Source organism: Arabidopsis lyrata (assembly GCF_000004255.2).
Source record: "Arabidopsis lyrata subsp. lyrata unplaced genomic scaffold ARALYscaffold_5, whole genome shotgun sequence".
Taxonomy (NCBI): domain Eukaryota; kingdom Viridiplantae; phylum Streptophyta; class Magnoliopsida; order Brassicales; family Brassicaceae; genus Arabidopsis; species Arabidopsis lyrata.
This window is the reverse complement of record NW_003302551.1, coordinates 12,861,251-12,882,187: the sequence shown is the minus strand read 5'-3', so window position 1 is coordinate 12,882,187 and position 20,937 is coordinate 12,861,251. Positions and strand designations below refer to the sequence as shown.

At 37.0% G+C, this 20,937-nt stretch overlaps 7 protein-coding genes, 1 non-coding gene and 2 pseudogenes across 8 annotated transcripts; 5 read left to right on the top strand and 5 right to left on the bottom strand.

Moving 5' to 3' along the window:
* The first annotated feature begins 1,104 nt into the window (after window positions 1-1,104).
* On the top strand, window positions 1,105-2,293 carry LOC9313589 (annotated as a pseudogene).
* Window positions 2,294-2,869: 576 nt separating this feature from the next.
* Window positions 2,870-4,104, top strand: LOC9313588. Its single transcript, XM_021026192.1, has 5 exons — window positions 2,870-2,947; window positions 3,185-3,406; window positions 3,578-3,703; window positions 3,815-3,927; window positions 4,023-4,104. Exons 1-5 carry the CDS (start codon window positions 2,870-2,872, stop codon window positions 4,102-4,104), a joined length of 621 nt encoding a protein of 206 aa, XP_020881851.1.
* Window positions 4,105-5,500: 1,396 nt separating this feature from the next.
* Window positions 5,501-7,742, top strand: LOC9311881 (tubulin beta-2 chain). The gene is made up of 3 exons (XM_021025021.1): window positions 5,501-5,988; window positions 6,081-6,350; window positions 6,866-7,742. The coding sequence occupies exons 1-3, from the start codon at window positions 5,595-5,597 to the stop codon at window positions 7,549-7,551; spliced, it is 1,350 nt and encodes a 449-aa protein (XP_020880680.1). The 5' UTR covers window positions 5,501-5,594; the 3' UTR covers window positions 7,552-7,742.
* Window positions 7,743-8,051: 309 nt separating this feature from the next.
* On the bottom strand, window positions 8,052-9,864 carry LOC9313587 (annotated as a pseudogene).
* Window positions 9,865-10,295: 431 nt separating this feature from the next.
* LOC9311880 (putative F-box protein At3g47150) lies at window positions 10,296-11,498 on the top strand. Its single transcript, XM_021026191.1, has 2 exons — window positions 10,296-10,403; window positions 10,652-11,498. The coding sequence occupies exons 1-2, from the start codon at window positions 10,296-10,298 to the stop codon at window positions 11,459-11,461; spliced, it is 918 nt and encodes a 305-aa protein (XP_020881850.1). The 3' UTR covers window positions 11,462-11,498.
* A 1,764-nt stretch (window positions 11,499-13,262) lies between these two features.
* On the bottom strand, window positions 13,263-14,223 carry LOC9313586 (copper transporter 2). Its single transcript, XM_021025022.1, has one exon. It carries the CDS (start codon window positions 13,944-13,946, stop codon window positions 13,473-13,475), a length of 474 nt encoding a protein of 157 aa, XP_020880681.1. The 5' UTR covers window positions 13,947-14,223; the 3' UTR covers window positions 13,263-13,472.
* Window positions 14,224-14,782: 559 nt separating this feature from the next.
* On the top strand, window positions 14,783-15,745 carry LOC9311879. Its single transcript, XM_021024184.1, has one exon. It carries the CDS (start codon window positions 15,032-15,034, stop codon window positions 15,641-15,643), a length of 612 nt encoding a protein of 203 aa, XP_020879843.1. The 5' UTR covers window positions 14,783-15,031; the 3' UTR covers window positions 15,644-15,745.
* A 7-nt stretch (window positions 15,746-15,752) lies between these two features.
* Window positions 15,753-16,965, bottom strand: LOC9311878. The gene is made up of 5 exons (XM_021024185.1): window positions 16,737-16,965; window positions 16,593-16,644; window positions 16,285-16,385; window positions 16,103-16,175; window positions 15,753-15,914 (listed from the first exon to the last, which is right to left on the bottom strand). Exons 1-5 carry the CDS (start codon window positions 16,854-16,856, stop codon window positions 15,898-15,900), a joined length of 363 nt encoding a protein of 120 aa, XP_020879844.1. The 5' UTR covers window positions 16,857-16,965; the 3' UTR covers window positions 15,753-15,897.
* A 571-nt stretch (window positions 16,966-17,536) lies between these two features.
* Window positions 17,537-17,618, bottom strand: TRNAS-AGA. Its single transcript has one exon. It is a non-coding gene; the product is annotated as a tRNA-Ser (tRNA).
* Window positions 17,619-17,738: 120 nt separating this feature from the next.
* LOC9311877 (pentatricopeptide repeat-containing protein At3g46870) lies at window positions 17,739-19,353 on the bottom strand. Its single transcript, XM_021026836.1, has 3 exons — window positions 18,906-19,353; window positions 18,284-18,674; window positions 17,739-18,063 (listed from the first exon to the last, which is right to left on the bottom strand). Exons 1-2 carry the CDS (start codon window positions 19,287-19,289, stop codon window positions 18,285-18,287), a joined length of 774 nt encoding a protein of 257 aa, XP_020882495.1. The 5' UTR covers window positions 19,290-19,353; the 3' UTR covers window positions 17,739-18,063; window position 18,284.
* Between the last annotated feature and the right edge of the window lie 1,584 nt (window positions 19,354-20,937).

Sequence of the window (20,937 nt, the reverse complement as noted above, 5' to 3'; positions counted from 1 at the left end):
CTTGAGGAAGTGTCAATAAAATATTGTTTTCCTTCTCTTTTAATGGGACAAGTGCCGCAACATAGTTCTTGTCCAACAAGCTGTTTTTTGAGATCACCATCAAATTTGTTGGTTCATCACGATGTTGCAATCCCCAAATATAAACGTCCCTAAACAACCTTTCACGTTTGGCATTACCACTTCCTAAAGGCATGTATATATTAACGGAGATCAGAAAACGGAGAATCGAGTAAAAGAGAAAGAGTGACAAGGCAGTGTAACCCATATTCTCGAGAGGTTAATGTTGCACTCAAAGAAAAGCTTCTTAAAGATGTGTGTTAGAGAAAGATATCCAAGAAAACATATCAGTAATCATAAGATTCTTTAAGTGGCTCGTATTACATTATCTGGAGTGAATAAGATCAACACTAAAGTAATAAAGAAGATAAAGAAGATAAAGAAGAAGAAAATTCACGATCTTAATAAAGTGTTGCAAAAAAAGAACTTGTCTTGGACTCCAAGGTAACAAAGTGATATATGCTTCTCAGAAAGTTCCTAACCCATCTCCCAGAATGAGTATTTCTACAATTTTCCTTAGCTCCACGACTACACCAAGATAATTAAGTCAAAATACAACATTTTATCTTGCTACTAAAATCTATCCAGCTAGCACTTATTGATCAATGCTTTAATTTCCTCTAGTAGAATTGGCGGAGATTTGTTCCTCACATTTTTTTTTTCGCTTACCTAAAAAAGTTATGCTCTTTATATTACTCACTCAAAAACCTAGTGAGGTTCATAATAACCACAGTTGGAAAAAATCTCTATAGAAAGAAGAAACGAAAAGTAAGAGATTGGCTCATCGAGGAAGATGATTTTGAGAGGTGGTTATACCAACTCCCAAGCATTTTTAATAGTCTGGCATCAACTAAATGATAATAGTTCAATGGCGTTTAATTATTAATGAAAACCTTCAAAAATTGTGAGAATTCAATAGCTTGCTTTTAGAGATGACTGATCAAGAAAGAATACATGTAACTAAAACCTCGATTACAACGTCATTACATCTTTTTTGAATAACATGATCCGCTGAGCGATTAATAAGGGGTTGATGCGAATATCATAAAAGCACGTGACGGCATGTGGCATATTGGTCAAGATAATTCTCGTATAACTTATTTAGAGTTCGAGTACGAGAAAGGCGGTAAGTTAGAGACACGTCACCATGGGGTGAAACAAGAAAGATCACTGAAGGTAAATTTTCTATAAACTGTGAGATATAGTAAAAATATAATTGTTGATTTCTTGCGACAGAAGTATTCTTAAATTTTGATTTTGTTGCAGTTTGAGCTTTAATCCGGATGAATACATCAAATCGGTGGAAGCAACCTATGATAAACCAGACTTCTTCCGCAATGTCGTCATTACTCGCTTACATTCGAAACATCGAAGGGGAGAACATCATTCTCTGGATATAAGGGTGGTAAGAAGTTTAAGCTAGAGCAGAAGGGTCGCAAGCTTGTCGGGTTCCATGGAAAGGATGGTTCAGCTATTGATGCTCTTGGAGCATATTTTGGACATATTCCTACTCCGACTCCTATAATTGCAGCCAAGAAACTACCAGCAATAGGTGGCAACGGAGGAGTTGCATGGGATGATGGTGTCTACGATGGTGTGAGGAGGATACTTGTAGGACAAGGAAACGATGGTGTAGCCTTTGTCAAGTTTGAGTACAATAAAGGAAAAGATCTTGTATCCGGAGATGACCATGGGAAGATGACATTACTTGGAACTGAAGAGGTATTCCATAAACAACAAGAGTTTTTGTTTCAAATAATTAATATATAACTTAAATTATACACATTTATACTTGTTACTTTCGAGTCTTTGCAGTTTGTGCTTGAAGATGGTGAATATCTAACAGCCATAGATGGCTACTACGATAAGATTTTCGGAGTCGAGACACCGATGATAATCTGTCTTCAGTTTAAGACGAATAAAAGGGAGTCAACTCCGTTTGGAATGGACTCCGGTGAGAAGTTCTCAATCGGAGAGATAGGCCACAAGATCGTCGGATGCCACGGACAAGCTAGTGATGTTGTTCACAGCATCGGAGTCACTGTCGTACCAATCACCACCACCAAGTGAAAAACCTTCTATTATATAATTTATATTAGTAAAACCAGCCACTGTCATGTCGACAAAATAAACTTCCAATAAGGATTGGTGTGTGTTCTCTTTACTCTGCTACTTTTATGTGTTTGTAAGTTACTGTTTCTGTCAAATGTGTCCAATAAGATTGGTGTGTGCTCTCTTCAACCATTCAATAAATCTACCATGAGCCGTGTCAAATAGCTAACATCGAACACACAGCTGACAGCCCCACTGAAGATGAGTCGTCCTATATAAATATAGGAAAATAAATTATTTTTTGTTCTGGAATTTTATTTTTTGTGGATACGTGGAGTAGAAATCATATGCAAATAAAATCATACCAACAATATAATGAACTATTATTATTTTAACTTTTTATAAAACAGCCTTTCTGAAACTTTCCTTTGGTTGTTTTTTTTTCCGGCAAGTTTACTTTTTTGAACATCTATTAACTTTACTTTTTTAGTATATAAAAGGACATAAATCACAATTAAAGTATTAAACGTCGGAGAAAAAAAATTCCTATTAACGTTAAATCTAGCCCTAATCTTTTCTAAGAGAGGAGAGACTCTGTTTTGTATCAATCATCGATCAATCCCAACTCTAAAAGATGCCTAACACTCAGCCTAAGTCGCTGTGTTTGGATGATCTTAATGATCGGGAAAGACTTCAGTATAGGTATCAATTCTTCTTGTAAGCTTGTTCAAAAAACTTGAACCGCTAATCTTGATTATATATGCTTTTTCTCCGGATTTTCATATTGGAGTTGGAAGATTTCACCGAAATCAAGATTAAAAGTGATGAAAATTGCCAGGTAATTAATATTTCTGATTCTTTATACGATCAATCAAAGTACTTGATATTTTTTTTTATCGTATCATGAATAATCCTTTTTCTTTTTTTTTTTGCAATTTTATTTCAGTTCTGTACGTACTTTAGATGATCAACTTTATAAAACCTCGGATTATCATAAACATGTTAGACATGAAATCGTAAAACATGTAAATCAATCTTGAAACTGAGTCTGCATATATTGTTTTCTATGTTACAGGTAACAGGTAAAATGGTCTCAACCAACTCCACTGTTGCAACTCTTGTAAAGGAAGTGGGTCTTCTTCAGAAGAGGTTCTCGTCTTGCCAATCACTCCCAGTATGCAAGGACATCACCTTTGTCCATCAGCTTGCAGAAGCTGCTATTTCTTCCCAGATCAAACCACGCGAAGAGACTTGTGCAATATGCTATGAAGACTTTCAGTGTGATAAGATGTTCGAGGTACTTGGATGTTTCCACCTTTTCTGCGATGTCTGCATGAAGGAACACCTCAGAACAACACTAGTATGTGGGAAATGAGCAATCTGCCTAATAGAGGATTGCGAGTCAGAAATTCATAGAGAGGCTTGTGTAGGTATTTTAGATCCTGAACAGCTTAGTGTGATTGACCAGCGCAAGATGGAGAGCGAGATCAACATGAGAGACAGAGTCTATTGTCCGGAACCCACATGTTCCGCTTTAATGGCGAAGGACAAGCTCCTTAAACACACAAACGAATTCTTTCTTGGTGCTGAACAGGTAGGAGCCAGAAAGTGCATGGTGTGTGGCACGTTTTTTTGCATAAACTGCAACTTTAAATGGCACTACCACATAACATGTGATGAATTCCAAAAAACGCAAACTTATCAGATATCTAATCATGCAAAGTTTGAGTCTGTGGCTAAGAGGCATGGATTGAAGAAATGCAGAGTGTGTACCACTTGGGTCGAACGAGTTTATGGCTGCAACCACATGACATGCCGGTTCATTTTCTACATTTTTTTTACTTCATATTCATACTTTTAAAATTGCATTTTTTATCGATGTATTGATTTGATTTTTTGTTTGTTCCTCACAGATACAAATACGAGTTCTGTTACACGTGCGGCGCTGAGTGGATAAATAAGGAACAGACATGTAAATGTCGGCTCATGGATTAACCCCTAGAGACAATAATCATGAAACAAAAACAAAGTTACCTTTTCTAGAAGCGGAAGTGGGAGTGGGGCTGAAAAATTCTTCAATTTCACGGGTTGACATTGCTGAGTAATGCCAGAACTAGAAAATAAAAAGATATTGGAACAAATGGTGAAGCACTATTCAATAAGCACATCGTTTTAATCATCTATGTTAAGAGCATCAAACAATAGCACAATATCATCATCAATTAATAGCCATCATCATCTCTAAATGAAATCATCATCATCATCTCTAACCACATAATCAAACTACAGAAACATCATCTATCTCAAGCAAAAACCAAAACACACATTGAACTAAAATTGTACAGGAGTTATTTAAATGGTAATAATTCAATGGCGTTTAATTATTAATGAAAACCTCAATTCAATAGCTTGCTTAGAATCCTAGAATCCATAAACCACATATCGAAATACCCAAATAAAACAAGATTGAAACGAACAGAATACAAAACTAATAGAGATGACTAATCAAGAAGAAATACATGTAACTAAAACCTCGATTACAACATTATTACATCTTTTTGAATAACATGATCCAATGAGCGATTAATAAGGAAGTGATGCGAATATCATACAAGCACGTGACGGCATGTGACATACTACCAACTAAAACATAAATTATTTATGACCAAAGTATAATATGATTTTTTTTATTATTATTATGTATGAATAATATAGTTGGATTAGAATCCATCACCATCAGTACCATGCCTTGGAATTGGATTGAAAAAAACATTAATCTAAGTTAATTAGGTTGTCTACTAAAACCTTTTATTTTGTTTTGATAATTTTGTGTGATAAAAACTTATAATTATTAATTGGTTAAATGAACAATTGTAGTATACATAGTTCCGTTTGAATTTATTTTCGGAACACAATTAGTAGATGATTATTAGGTCATTCTTCAAATAATTAGGGATATACTGTTCTATTAAATAATGTAACGTATACTTTTCTCATTATTATTAGAAACAAAAACATAATTAATGTTCACTGGGCTTCGTCACGTGATCCTACGCCCCTCCACTCTCACCTACAAAAGCGTCATCGTTTTAACTTTTCACATTTTCTTTTTAAAAGATATCCAACTTTTTTTTATATTTAATAATGTATGGGCAAAGTTAATGCCAGAATAAAAACATTGCTTACGATTTGCAGTTTTTTTTCAGTAACCTGACAAAAAATATCCTCAAATTAAATAGAATTCGCTAAAAAATAAATTAAAATTTTGAATTTGTGGTATACTTTTTAAATTTCGAAACAAAACAAATCAGCGCAAAATACTAAATTAAAAAAATAATTAACCCGTTAACTCTTCTCTATAAAACCACTCCTCTTCATACTCTCTCACTCTCCTTCACATTTCTGAAAACCCTAATTCACTCTCCTTCCTCCGGATTTCGAGATCCTTCGAAATCAATCTCTATTTCCACTTTCTTCTAGCGAAAATGCGAGAGATCCTTCACATCCAAGGTGGTCAATGCGGTAACCAGATCGGAGCCAAGTTCTGGGAAGTGGTTTGCGCCGAACACGGCATAGATCCAACCGGTAGATACACCGGAGACTCAGATCTACAACTTGAACGCATCAATGTTTACTACAATGAAGCTAGTTGTGGTAGATTCGTTCCTCGTGCTGTTCTTATGGATTTGGAGCCTGGAACTATGGATAGTCTCAGATCTGGACCTTATGGTCAAACCTTCCGTCCTGATAACTTCGTTTTCGGTCAATCTGGTGCTGGGAACAATTGGGCTAAGGGACATTACACTGAAGGAGCTGAGCTAATCGATTCGGTTCTCGATGTTGTTCGTAAGGAGGCTGAGAACTGTGACTGCTTGCAAGGTATAATAATCTCTAGATCTGTTTGATTTTAGAGTTGATTTTGGTTTCAAGTGTTTTTCGTGGTTTTGAACTGTGAGATTTTTGGTTTATAGGGTTTCAAGTTTGTCATTCGTTGGGAGGAGGAACTGGATCTGGTATGGGAACACTGTTGATATCAAAGATCCGTGAAGAGTACCCAGATCGAATGATGCTTACGTTCTCAGTGTTTCCTTCGCCTAAGGTTTCTGATACTGTTGTTGAGCCTTACAATGCTACTTTGTCTGTTCATCAGCTTGTTGAGAATGCTGATGAGTGTATGGTTCTTGATAATGAGGCCTTGTATGATATTTGCTTCAGGACTCTGAAACTCACAACTCCTAGCTGTAAGTCTTTCTTTGATTCATGGTTCCATTGATACTGTTCTCAGAGTTTTAGATCAGTTGAGATGCTTCTGTTGTATGGTTCATATGCATTAGTGTATAGATGGTGAACATGATTTGGTCATTGTTTTGTTACTATTTTTAGTGGTTTATTTTTGCCTGTAGTCCTCATGTGTTTTGTGTTATTGGTTCTGTTTACTATTCCCTGGTTATCTGCATTGGTGTCATCACCACAATAAGTCCCAAATACTGCTATTCTTTACTCTTATTGGCAAATATCTAGTTAAGTGTTATGTAAATATCTGGTACTTCTTGTAACGGAAGCGATATGCAGAACTCAGTGGTTGTATAGTAGAGCATGATTATCAACGACTTTTGTGATTGTGAAAGGGTAACTCTGCTTTGTAATATAGTTTTTTTTTTTTTTTTCTGCTAAGCTCTTGTTTTGATATGGTTGTGTGATAAGTGTGTATATGGATAGAAGGACGGATACTTACTTCTTCATTCTCTGTTTGCAGTTGGAGATTTGAACCACTTGATTTCTGCCACGATGTCTGGTGTGACTTGCTGTCTGAGGTTCCCTGGTCAGCTCAACTCTGACCTTCGTAAGCTTGCTGTGAATCTCATTCCATTCCCTCGTCTTCACTTCTTCATGGTGGGTTTTGCTCCTCTCACCTCCAGAGGGTCTCAGCAGTACCGTTCCCTCACAGTCCCTGAGCTCACCCAGCAAATGTGGGATTCCAAGAACATGATGTGTGCTGCTGACCCAAGACACGGACGCTACCTCACTGCCTCTGCCATGTTCCGTGGCAAGATGAGCACAAAAGAAGTGGACGAGCAAATGCTGAACGTGCAGAACAAGAACTCATCCTACTTTGTTGAGTGGATCCCCAACAACGTCAAATCAACCGTCTGTGACATCCCACCTACTGGTCTGAAGATGGCTTCCACTTTCATTGGCAACTCCACATCAATCCAAGAGATGTTTAGGCGTGTGAGTGAGCAGTTCACAGCTATGTTCAGGAGGAAGGCTTTCTTGCATTGGTACACAGGTGAGGGAATGGACGAGATGGAGTTCACAGAAGCAGAGAGCAACATGAACGATCTTGTCTCAGAGTACCAGCAATACCAAGACGCAACCGCAGATGAAGAAGGCGAGTACGAGGATGAGGAAGAAGGAGAATACCAACAGGAGGAGTACTGAGTAAGTGTACCCCCTTTTAAAACCAATTTAGAGTCTTTTGCTTATCTTTTCATTAAAAAAAAAAAGAAAACCTCAACTACCAGTTGCAGGTTTTTAGTGCTTGTATTGACAACTTATGATCCTTTTAGACTTTGGTGTGTTGTTTTTGTACTTTGTTCTTATATTTGGTTTGGTCTTCCTTATCTTTTTCGTTTGCATCTTTTATTTATCTAGTTCTGTTTATGTTTGTTTTTTTATTTTTTGAAGATTTATAAGCCAGAATTATGATTAATATAATTATACAATGGAAAATTGCCAAATTTAATTAGGTTTAAGTTAGGGTTTGCTAGTCAAGGTTTCATTATTTAACCTTCCACGTCTTGTAGATTTACATTCCTCTTGATCTACAGATTAGTACACTCTTAAGATTACCTGTGAAGTCTTTATTGAGATGTCGATGTGTCTCCAAGCTTTGGTGTTCTATTATCACCAGCCAAGATTTTGGAAACCGTCACTTTAATATTACTTCTTACTCAGCTCCTTCTACTAGTCTCGTCACCTAACCCGAGCGTATCTTCCTCTTTTTCTTCTTCATGTTGTGTACCCTATAAAGATCTGAACATACTCAAAATTGATGGGATCAAAGTATTCTATGGTGCGGTCCGGGGGTTTATATGTTTTAGAAGCAGATTAAGGGTGGGGATTCGTAACCCCAGCACGGGAGAGCTGCCTACTTTTCCCCAATTCAAAAATTATCCAATATTTCGTACGTGCAACATGTACTTTTTTTTTGGGTACGATCCTGTTGAAGATCAATACAAAGTGCTTGTCGTTGATTATTCGCATGGGAGATTGGAGCACAAGGTTCTGGTAGTGGGATATGCTCGACCATGATTTTAAGATATAACCTTTGAATCGTATGGGGCTTCTCAAAGCAAAATTAATAGTATCTAAATATAAAGCAAAATTTAATTTCTAAGCATATATAAGCCCGAAATTAACTTCAGGTTTCTAAAGACATAAAGATCGCAAAAATGGTACGGAATGGCTTAGTCTGGGAAATAGGTAGTCCTTTAATTGCGACACTTCTCATGCTATTCGTCTTCAAATTGTAATAGAAGGGGCAAAACGGATCGGGCAATTCTTTTGGAAGTAGACAAATCTCACCGTTATAAACGGTTTCCATGACCTCAAAGTCAAGACCAGCAGCAGATTGGGGCAAATGAAAAGTGGTCATGGACCAATTCTCTTTCTCAGCATCTTCCACAACCCACATTCGAAAACTACCATCACGAGGGTGCTCAACCACACCAATTTTCCCTCTATAGTTGATCAAAGTTTTATCCGCTTCAGATGAACAATTCCACATCTTCTCATAACCCGCTGGTACGTTGATGATGTTGAACGTTTCAAACCTAACATCGAAACTCACAATTATAGAATTATTATTCGGGGACTTGATTTCCATCCTAGAGGCCCCGTAGTACAGGGTTCCGTTCATATACAGCCCCAAGGTCCGAACAACATGAGGACAGGTGGGATATGGAGCGTCTCTCCAACCTCCTCCCACTACCAAAACCTTGTGCTCAAATCTCCATCTCAAATGATGAATGGCTAGAACTTTGTATTGATCTTCAACAGGATCATACCCAAAAAAGTACATGATCCAGGGATCAGTACATGGATCCTTTTCGAATTTGATTTGTGGATAAATATGCAGCTGCCTTGTGCTAGGGTTACAAATCCCCACACTTAATCTACTTCTAAAACATACCAAGCCCCGAACCTAACCATAGAATTTGCTCCCATCAATTTTGAGTATGTTCAGATCTTTGTAGGGCACACAACATGAAGAAGATACGTTTGGGTTAGGTGACGAGACTAACAGAAGGTTTCCACTGCGAAAGTCCTGAAAAGCAATGAGAAGACGAGGAGCAGCTGAGGAAGATGTAATAATAATAAAGTGACGGTTTTGAAAATATTGGCTAGTGATGATTGAGGACCAAAGCTTGGAGGCGCATCGAAATCTCAATAAAGGCTTTACAGGTAATCTTAAGAGTGTATTAATCTGGAGATCAAGAGGAATGTCAATCGATGCCATCTGATTGATGAGCGGCGTCAAAATGAGACAGAAAGCTTTGTTCCTCTACAAAACCCTAAAATTAATAATTTTCTTCCTCCGGAAAAATACGATAGGAATGAGGCCGAAAAAGGGCAAAGCAGTTGTGACTTATGTGATGTGTAAGTCTTGAGAAAAAATATCACAATGAATTGATTTTTTAGATTTTATATATATTTTTTTAATTAAAAAATCTTCATTACTATTGTTTTTATTTTTTTATTTTTGCTTAAATGTATATGTGAAAAATGACTATACATAACAGGGGAATTGTTTAAGAATGCACCAGAAACAGAGTAAACTACGTGAGTATAAAATAAAAACAGAACCACTCTAACATCTTCGTAGCTCCTCCCAACGAAGCTGCAAATCGCAAATGTTCGAGGTAGGCGGCAGTCGCAGTGATGCTATCCGATCCCCAATGGCTTTATCAATCAGTTTGATCAACGCACTTGATGTATTGAAACCTTGGTTGTGACTCCTACTATTCCTCTCCCTCCAAATCATATAGAGAGTTGTTTGGAAGAGCATTCTGAGTAATGTCTTGTCTGTGAGGTTGAACTGAGTTGAACGGAGTGAAGCTAGTGTCCTAGACCAGTCTGGATTCAGCTTCCTCTGTAGTAAACGCTTGGTGAGTTCAGACCATATGGTGAAGGTGTACGGGCAAGCAAAGAAGAGGTGGTCTCTTGACTCGTCTCTTTCGCCACAGAACCCGCACGGTCTTAATACTCCCCAAGCTCGCATGCGTACTCCCGTAGAGAGCCTGTACTTACTGAGAAATCTTCATTACTATTCCTTGTTAATAGATTGAGAAATCAAAACCAGTTAGGTTTAGGTTTTGCTAGGCCAGTTTAAGAAGTTTTTTCTAGTATTATTTAAAGGGTTTTATTTCTCTACAAAGCTAGCTGGTACTTAAATCTAAGCTATAGACGTACGTCTTGAAGAAGACAATCGTGAAGTTGTGTTTTCCGCAACTATGCGTCATCCGGAAGAAAAAAATAGCTAAGAAAGGCAGCAAAAGAAAGTTTAAGGGAGTCTCCACGAGAAAAAGTCAATCTTCTGTCCAAATCCGACACCGACTACATTCCTCTCGATCTCCAGATTGAGACACTCTTAAGATTACCAGTAAAGTCTTTATTGAGATTTCAATGTGTCTCCAAGCTTTGGTCCTCTATCATCACCAGCCAAGATTTCAGAAACCGGCAACTGAATTTTGCTGCTTCCTCAGCTCCTTCTCGTCTCCTCATCACTTTTTATGACTTTCTCGGAAAAGTGATTCTGTTGTTCTCGTTGCCTTACCCAAACGTATCTTCCTCTTCCCCTCCTTCACGTTTGGTACGCTATAAAGATCTTAGCCTATTCAAACTCCATGGGAGAAAGGTATATAATGCGGTTCGCGGATTGATATGCATTGGAAGTAAACGGAAAGTGGGGATTTGTAACCCTAGCACGAGGCGGCTCCATGTTCTTCCCCAAATCAAACACAAAGATCCTCCTATCAATTTGGATGTTGATCCACGTTGTAACTATTTTTTAGGGTACGATCTTGTTGGAGATCAGTACAAAATTCTCGCTGTTGATAACTGGCGTTGGAGTTTGGAACAGAAGGTTGTGGTCTTAGGAGGAGAAAGAGTTTGGAGAAAGGCTCCATGTGCTAAATGTCCTCATGTTTCTCGAACCCCGGCCCTGTATATGGACGGAACACTATACTATGGGGCCAATAGAAGAGGCATGAATAATATTTCTATAATTGTTAGTTTCGATGTTAGGCTTGAAACGTTGAAAAGCATCAAAATACCGGTGATTTTATGAGGATATGTGGGATACATATAAAACTCTGATGAACTACGGAGGGTAGTTTTTGAATGTGGGTTGTGGAAGATGCTGAGAAAGAAGAATGGTCCATGACTACTTTTCATTTGCCCCAATCTGCTGCTGGCCTTGACTACGACATTATCGGTACCTTTAATACCTTCGACATTTGTCTGCTTCCAAAACGATTTTTTGATCCGTTTTGTCTAGTCTATTACAATTTGAAGACGAATAGCACGAGAAATGTCATGATTGAAGGACTGAATCAAGAATTGTATGGTCCCAAGCTTAAGAGTTCCAGTAGATATAATGTGAATGTTTCGGCTCATTTTGAGAGCTTCATGCATGTTGTTAGAAACCTAAATGCATTTTATGGCTTTTCTTTTAGTACGTACAGTCGTACAGATATTACTATTTTTTTTTATATTAAACTGTGTTTTGAGAAGCACCTGATTCAAAGATTCCATGGTCGATCACATCTTCTTGGTTCAAATGACAGAATTAATACTGAAGAGAGGTTCCAAAATGGGATGTATATTGTGAATTAGTCATGAGAAAAATTGCACAATGGTTTATTCTTCTGTTAATCACAGTGTTGAAGAAACAGATGATGAGTAGATTGTGAATTAATCTGTGAAACTAGGATTAGTTATTCTCTTAATATTCTTAATGACTGAAATAGACAATTTCTTGCTGCGCAAGTCAAGGCTTAACATATATATATATATATATGCCTTTTGTTAATTGTTCTTCTTGTTGACGGGCAGCTAAACCGGATTAAATATATATCCGAACAAAACTAAACAACCCTACCGGTAATAGAACCGGTTAGATGAAATCACAGGTTGAATTCCAATCCTTTGAATGTGGTTTCTCAGAATTGAACTATAGAATATTTGAAGAATGTTTACCAAGTATTTTGGCCTCTCAAAGAAAAATCGATTAGTCAGACCCTCGAATCATTATTACTTTCCAAAAGAAAAGAAAAGGCGTGAACCTTGCCGTTCTCTTGGTCGTACTCGTGTACTTATTAGTATATACTTGTTTATTGTTTGACCTTTACTAAATTATTGCTAAGCTCAAGATAAACCTATTTATTATTTTTTTTGTCAACGAGGTGCCTAGTTTTTTAGTATTTAACTTGTTATATATGTTTCGTAATTATCTTAATAGCGATAAGGTATATAGAAACAGCTTGGAACTAATATAAGCTTTCGCAATATCAGTTTTATTAAAGAAATCACATCCCTATATATGTAATGTATTCGACAATGCATTAAACATTCATATAGATGTTTCACCTGGTCCGTGCAAATCTTTTGATTTTGAATGGCTCTTATTCTTCATGTTATTTTCTTTTTTTTTTTGAACTTGTTTGTAAAATATTAGAAGTAAAAAAAATAAAATTTAGAGCCGAAAAGAAATGAATCCTGAAAGAAAAGAAAATAAGGTTTATATACTTTAAATTAGATTTCAAAACAAGGAAATAATGTTTGAGAATCTAAACCGATCGAAAACCAATTCGATCGTGAATCAAATAAGTGACTGAGTTAAAGTTAAATGATCATTTATTTTGTCTCAGATAGACATATCATACGACGAAAATCAATAATTTAGTTCTTCTTGTCTCCATATATGTATTTTCAATTTTGTTTCTCAATGAATCATTTTTTCTCGCAGAGGACTAACTTAAAACCAATGGGGATGGTTACTGATGGGGTTACAATAACATTTTATGGACAGCATTTGTTATCATAAATTTGTGGTTCAAAATTTGTCAACTATACTCAAACTACAATAATGCAAGAAATTCCAAAATCTTTATAGTCCCAAAATATTCATGGAATTGTGGAATTAATTTTGTGTAACCTAAAAAATCAATTGAGAATATTTTAACTTCTACTATTTAATTGACTTAAACCAAAAAGAAATATTAAAATATAAAGCCAACCACACACAAAGGAAAAAAATTCTTAATTAAGAAAAAAAAAATAACAGTAATTTCAATTGTTTAACAAACGCAGCCTGACGACGGCGGGAGAAGCTCGGTGGTTTTCCGGTCATCGGAGGGTTTCTTGAAAGTAGTGCTTCCAAAGAGAAAGAAACCAACGGCGTATCCGGCGATAGCAACGATGAAAACGCCTCCATTAAAGGACATAACAGCGAGCATCACCAAATACGAAAGGCCAGTCTTGAGTGTGTACACGGCGGTCTGAGCGAGCCCGGCGGCGCGGTTGGTAGAGCCACCAACACGTAGGACCGGCGAATGGGCAAGCCACTCGGCAATTACGGCGAGGAGGAAGACAACGATGAGACAGAGAGCGTACATGCCGGAGCTTGTCCCCGGCCAGCCGGAGAATAGAACCTCCGTGTTCTTACCCCAAAAGAACGTCATGTGCATCATCATCATGTGTGGTTTGGTATGATTCGACATTGATGATGATGGTGATGGTGGTGGCATGTTATGCATGTTATCATGATCCATGATACTAATGGTAATAGGGTTTATGATGGATTTTGTCGTAGACAAAAATTTTAAGAGAGAATCGGTTTGTATTTATTGTGATTTCTTCAATGTATTATGTGTTGTACTGTAGTACAAGTACATCATCTTTTGACTTGTTAAATTTTTTGTGTAGTACAAACATTCGTTATATTAGAATTTAGAAAATCCCCTTAAATAGATGTTCAAAAGAAAGACATCTAATCCCCTAAATATATATTTACCTTATTTGCATTGCATGATACAACTCCATGCCTCTTCGTCTAATCTTCTCTGCGTTGGTATTAGAAATAATTTACATGAATATCTAAATTTAGAATAAATCTAATAATTTGGAAATAATATAATTAAAGATTTAGTAACTTAGATTTCAAAATTAAATTTGAATAGGGTTTAAACCTTCTGTTTTTTTTTTTTGGCAATTGGTGTATAGTAGGTTAGTAACCAAAATTGAAGCAAAAGTGTTTACTCAATCTAATTGTTGGTGTTGAACTTACGAGAAATACTCCTATAATATTCAGAACTGCACTGAATATTTGGCATAGAGTAACATTTGTTAATATGACTTGTGACTTCATACCTCCGGAGACGAAATTATGGAACAACAAATCTAAGAAAGGTTATAGATCCAATGGATATAATATTTAAATTCTTTTTAATCTTGGGTCTATGACGAACAATAGATACAAAGATGATGGGTTTTGTTGTCATTTTTCTAAAGCAAAATAGTTTTTTTTTGCGTAAACTATTAACTTTAGAAAATAGTGTTCTTGGGTTAAAGTCAAAATATGACTTCTTGTTTAAGTCATACGTCGACGTATCGATGCAAAAGCCCCAAAAAAAGGCAAAAAGGTTTGGTACCTTGTGGTTTACGTCTCCCATCATTACCTGTCCGTCGTTTTCCTCACCGGAGACGTCACGCAATACTTAGCTTCGACGCTACACACATTTTTCCCACAGTCTCCGGCAAAATTACAACAAAAAGCTAACCTTTCTTTAATTATGAATAACCAAATTTCTATTTCGCTCAATCTAAATTGTTGTCTAGGTAAAACAATTCAAATTTGATGGCAATCTCCAATGGCGCCGTGGAATTTCTCCGGCGACGGCTCCTCCCAACGACGTTAATCCACGTCACAGCTCTGGATGGGATCGTGAATGTTAATTCACTCTTCTCGCTTGCTCTTTTCCTCGGTCTCACCACAAGTGGAAACATCACTTTCCCGGTTTCCTCATCCGCCGCCGAGAACCACCATCTCCACCGATGTATCGCCGCAAAAGGTCCCGCATTAGCGGAGAGGCTTGTCTCAAGCCATGTTTACTCCTTCAGCTTATTCCTCTTCTCCAGCCTCATCGCTATGTCTCTCAAGCAAGCAATTAGGACAACAACAACAACAAACGGGAACGTTGTGGTGGAGGAGGCGCGTGTGTTGAAAGCGGGAGAGGGACGCGTGAACTTGGCAGCTTTGAGGGTTGGGATCGTGGCCTCGTGTGTTGCGTCGGTTTTGGGATGTGGGTTCTTGACAATGGCGTTAGTGGATCTTGTTCAGATTAAGCTTGGTCCTTTGGAATGTAAGAGAAGCTTTCATGCACTTGCGGCTATTATTCCTCTTGTTGTGCTTGTTCCTTCTGCACTTGTTATCTATGTGTTCCTTGTGCTTTACGCATTCATTTATTGACACCTTTTGGGTTTCTACAATCTCTTTGTCTGATAGATTTGAGTTTCAGATTCGATTAGTTCTGTAGCCAGAGAGAATCCTCTGTTATATATTTTTACTATAGTTTCAAGATCTAATTTTGTTTAACATTAGACAAATAGACAAGCATAGCATCATTGAAACAGTTTCTTTAAGAACATAACAGAGGATCAAACGATCATATATTGTTCTGTTTCAACTTGTGTTCTTCTACAGAGACGCACTTAGAGAAGCTTCTAGTAATATAGTGAACCTGCGAAAATGACGAGATTGGGGAAATGTTAGAAGGGAAACAAACAAAGACGTGAATTCGGTAACAAACATCATCTGGTTGGGGTATATATATATATATATATATATATATATATATATATATATATATATATATATATATATATATATATATATATATATATATATATATATATATATATATAATACCTTGCCACCAGTTTCCTCTTGAGGCGTCCGACGAGTTTGCATCGTTGTTATCTCTGTTCTGATCCTTGTTAATCTGATGGGATACAACGTTTTGCAAAGTCAGAGATTTTGTCTCTTCTTTAAAACAATCAAATATCAAAAGTGACCTGAGTGGATGATAAATGATAATGATGATTACTCACTGTAGTGTGAGTATGGTTGTGAGTGGATTGAGAGTAAACATCTTGACCACCGTAGTAAAGTGATGAACTTAGATTGCAGGTTGCAGATTCTTTACGTTGGTCTGTGAAGAAACCACAAAAACCAATGAGAGAATCTTTTCATTAGACCATCCAGATTCGGATTGTTATCCTGACTAAAGAATGGCGAATCTCGAAGAATCTTTGAGCCGTTTTTGCATAATATAGCTAAGTATTGAAGCTTGTTTATGATGGATGAAGGAAACAGAGTAATTTATAAAAAAATGTTGGAGAAAGACTTTTCCACTGACCTAGGGAGCCATATTTGGAACTTAGGATGTTTCTTGATGTTCCCTGAATACTCTGAGAAAAGAAAAAGCAATAATGAACTTCAAGAATCAATCAAGAAAAAAAGGTAACAAAAGGAACAATAAAAAGAAGGGAATAGTAATAACCTTGGAGGGAGGAGGGAAAATGGAGTTGAAGTTGGCGGAGGAGGAAGGTTCCTTGGGGCCAAAGATTTTAGCGGTGTAGGAAGAAGGCGATGATGATCCAACTCTTCCTTTACCCTCCATTACTACGAGAAGTATGTCACTTATAGAAGGAAAAGAAAAAAGATGATGATGAAGAATGAGGAAGAAGATAGTATGATTATGTGTGTACCCACAACAAGATCATGAGTGTATATATAGAAAAATATAGACACTGCTAGAAATTTTCTCTCTGAATACATTTCTTCGTATGTAAAAACTTGCATCTAACTTGGTAAATCCAATAAAGCAAACCGAATTAACTAAAATCAAAATAGTGGTGGGGACTAAATCTAAAAGCGTTAGACGGTTCAAGATTTCAAGTTTTTGTTCTTTTGACTTCTCATATTATCATAAAGCCTTATACAATTGTACTTGAGCTTCTTTAATCCACTGGTGTCTTTCTTAACAGTATTTTTCATAAAGCAGATTTTGGCGGAAGATCTCACCATTTCACCAGTCATGTCACATTAATAAAGAATGGTCAAATATCTTTGATCCCAAACTAAAAATGTTCTTCTTGTCTCGTCAAGTGGATGATGCCATAATGTATTATTATATTTCTTGCTTTTCAACAGTACGGTAAGGATATGTATAATAATAATACAGAATTTGGTCATAATATTCCAAATACTCAAATGGATTTGGTCATGTATAATAAAGAAGTACTCAAATGGAAGTCTTCATCTTTTGGGGTTCAATGATTATCATATTAATAGCAAAAACGTGAGCGGCAGGATTCGAACCTGCGCGGGCAAAGCCCACATGATTTCTAGTCATGCCCGATAACCACTCCCGCACGCCCACAAGGACAAGAATCATCTAAGAAATCAACAATAGTAAACTTCTATTAAGTTGTTCATGAAGTAAGAATGATAAAAGAAGAACCCTTCAACAACATGAGAGGCCACAGAAATGTGGAAAAAGTAGAAAAGTTGTCAACTTAGAATCTTTTACTATAAAGATGATGGATTCACAAAGTTCGGTCTTTGACTAATATTGTGAAGCATCAGAACAAGGAATAGAAGTCACTACATAAAGATGATGGATTCAAAAGTTTGGTCTTTGCCTAATATTGTGAAACATCATAACAAGGAATAGAAGTCGCTACATAATCCGGGTTCGTCTAACTAAGTCTTTTGTCTTGTGAAGTAACAATTTGTTTCGCCACTTTCTCAGATCTACTGGTACTTCAATATCACACTCTGGATCTTGATCAAGATAGACTTCCCCTGTTGATATTGTTAAGAGCCTGCAGAATGCACAGTCACAGATGAATAACAGTCGCAAATAATTCCCGTGTCTTACTGTGCAATTCAAGACTAGACTGATCTACGATAAGATTAGATTTAACTACTTTAAATTGCCAAAAGACTAAAACTTCATAAGTAGAGAGAAACACTATTCAAAGAGAACAGTTTGAGAAAACACTGAGAAGTCTGAGATCGAAGAGTAGAGTTGTGCATACACACCTCAACATCTACCAAATATCTCTTCTGGTGGATCATAAGCATGTTTCTCAGGGAACAACTCTTCGAAATCCTTCTTCACTTTGTTTCTAAGAAGCGGATGCGGCAGAAGCCCCTTCAACAAAACCCTAAACGGCAACTCTTCCGGCGGATCTGGGGATTTCAACATGTCTTCATACACATTCATGGCATCAGCAGGACATCCATCTCTAAGAAACCCTCTGATAACCTCAGTATAAGTCTGAGAATCAGGAAAGAGGTTTTCTTTCTTCATTTTCTCCCACAAAGCCATAGCTTCGTCCATTCTTTTACTCTTTGCTAAGGATACTATAAGGTCCTTGTACATAAACACATCGGGTTGGTACCATTCCTGCTTCTGGATCACCTCGAACATCTGTAAGTTGAAGAAACCAATCATGAATCATCAACAACACAATGAACTAAAACGACACAGAACCATAAGAATATACGTATATGATCCATAATGGTCTAAAACTTAAATATACAACTACCCTAATGTCAGCTCCGTTCAGGCATTTCGTCGAACACTTCATGAGCACATGGGATCAAACTAAAGAAAAAATTCCGTAAAGACCCAGAAGAAATTGTCACGTAAAGAACTCACCTTGATGGCTAAGGCAGTCTCTTCTTGTCGTTCAAGCTCACCGATAACAGCTAACATGTCTAATTTCAACAATCTGAAAACATGGGTTTTTATAAACTTCTGCAGCTTCTCGTCGTCGTCTTTCAATCTCTTGAGACCCAGAATCACGAAAAGGGCTTCTTTTCCGATCAGTTTCTTCCCTCTCCAAAGAGGACCTCTTGGTCTCCCGTCATGGAACCGAGAAACAAAGACAGTGAAGGGTTTCGGCGGAATTGGGTGGAGTAGCGTTTTGGGTTTTAGATTCGAGAATGAAATTCGATGAATTGACGGATTTCTAGTGAGATTTTGGAAGAAAATCGAAGCGAAAGTTGGTAATTTTCGCGAGAAGACGCGAATTGCTGTCATCTCTCAAAGGTGTGAACTTTGAATCGTCGCGTCTCCTTTGTATCACATGAACACAAAACACACAACGGTAGTGAAACGTACCAAAACGGCAGCGTTTTAAGATGCTTCATTTGTTAAAACGTCTGCGTTTTAATCAATCATAAATTTATAGAGATATATGAACTGATTTTGACTGAAAAACGGTCTATTTCTCCACGAGAACTATCGCATCACGATAGATAGAGCCCAAAGTATGACCCCGATCTATATATCTCTGAAACAAAAGTTCTATACCTATTTCTCCCCGACACAAAAGTTCTGTATCTAAATCTCTCCGAATTAATAGTTCTAGATCTATTAAACCATAATCCTGGGTTTCGTTGGTTTATTTTATATTTAACCAATTATTGAAAAACTAAACCCAATTAAACCAAAGAAAACCAGATTTTCTTAATATCTCTCTTCCCAGAGAATTGCACACAGAGAGTAAGATCGGGGCATTGGCTGAGAAGGAAACCCCACCAATTGTACTTCAATTCGCTCCATTGAACAGTTCCGTCTACGAAGGTTTCTGGTATAGCTTCTCGTCTTTGAAACTTGATAAACTTGGAATCGATGATTCTCCGATTCCAATCACCGGTAAACACACAAAAACATCAATTTTAACAGAAATTCAAAGATTATATGCATTAACATTGATTAATTTTCTGGGCAAGTTCTCATGATCCGTTTATGCTCGAGAAACAAAAAAAAAGTTGAGAACTCTGGTTTTATTGGAGGAAGAAGCCATTGGAGGAAAGATCAAGACTTTGCAAAGCTGGGAGAGTTATACTTCTTTGGATTTCGCCGGAGAGATCATTAGAACTCAAATCAAGAGCCTATAGATTCACCAAGTTGAAAATCGAAACAGGGATCGAGTCTTTGATGAAATTCTGAGACCGATTAAGAACCCTAATCTCAACTAGCTTCTTGAGAGATTCAGTCAATTTCTCCGACAACTATTTGTTCATGAGCTCCAATTTAGTAACCCTTCCGGTGTCTGGATTGATAGAGTTTAAATTGGGATTGCAGGTGATTCCGGTCAAATTGGTTGCAGCAATCAATAGAAGAAAAATTGATTCACCCACCGGGTTTTTGTTTGTGATTGGCTATGAAGTCACGTAAGGCATCGAAGTCATACTTTTTTGAAAGGGTAAAAGGAAGAAAGTTTGAGAAGAAGAAGCATTAGAATTAAGAATTCAACAAAAATCTTTGACAAATCTGAGAGAATCGTGATGGGTTTTATGATTCTCACCATTTTAGAAGAAAGATGAAGCAAAAGAGAGAGAGAAAGGCGTGAGAGAGAGGAAGGAGATAATGTATTTGAGAAATTTGGTTTTCTCTGGTTTAATTGGGTTTAATTTTTGTAATAATCGGTTAAATATAAAATTGGGTTTAATTTTTGTAATAATCGGTTAAATATAAAATAAACCGAAGAAACCCAGGATTATGGTTTAATAGATCTAGAACTATTAATTCGGGGAGATTTAGATACAGAACTTTTGTGTCGGGGAGAAATAGGTATAGAACTTTTGTTTCAGAGATATATAGATCGGGGTCATACTTTGGGCTCTATCTATCGTGATGCAATAGTTCTCGTGGGAAAATAGACCGTTTTTCCGATTTTGAC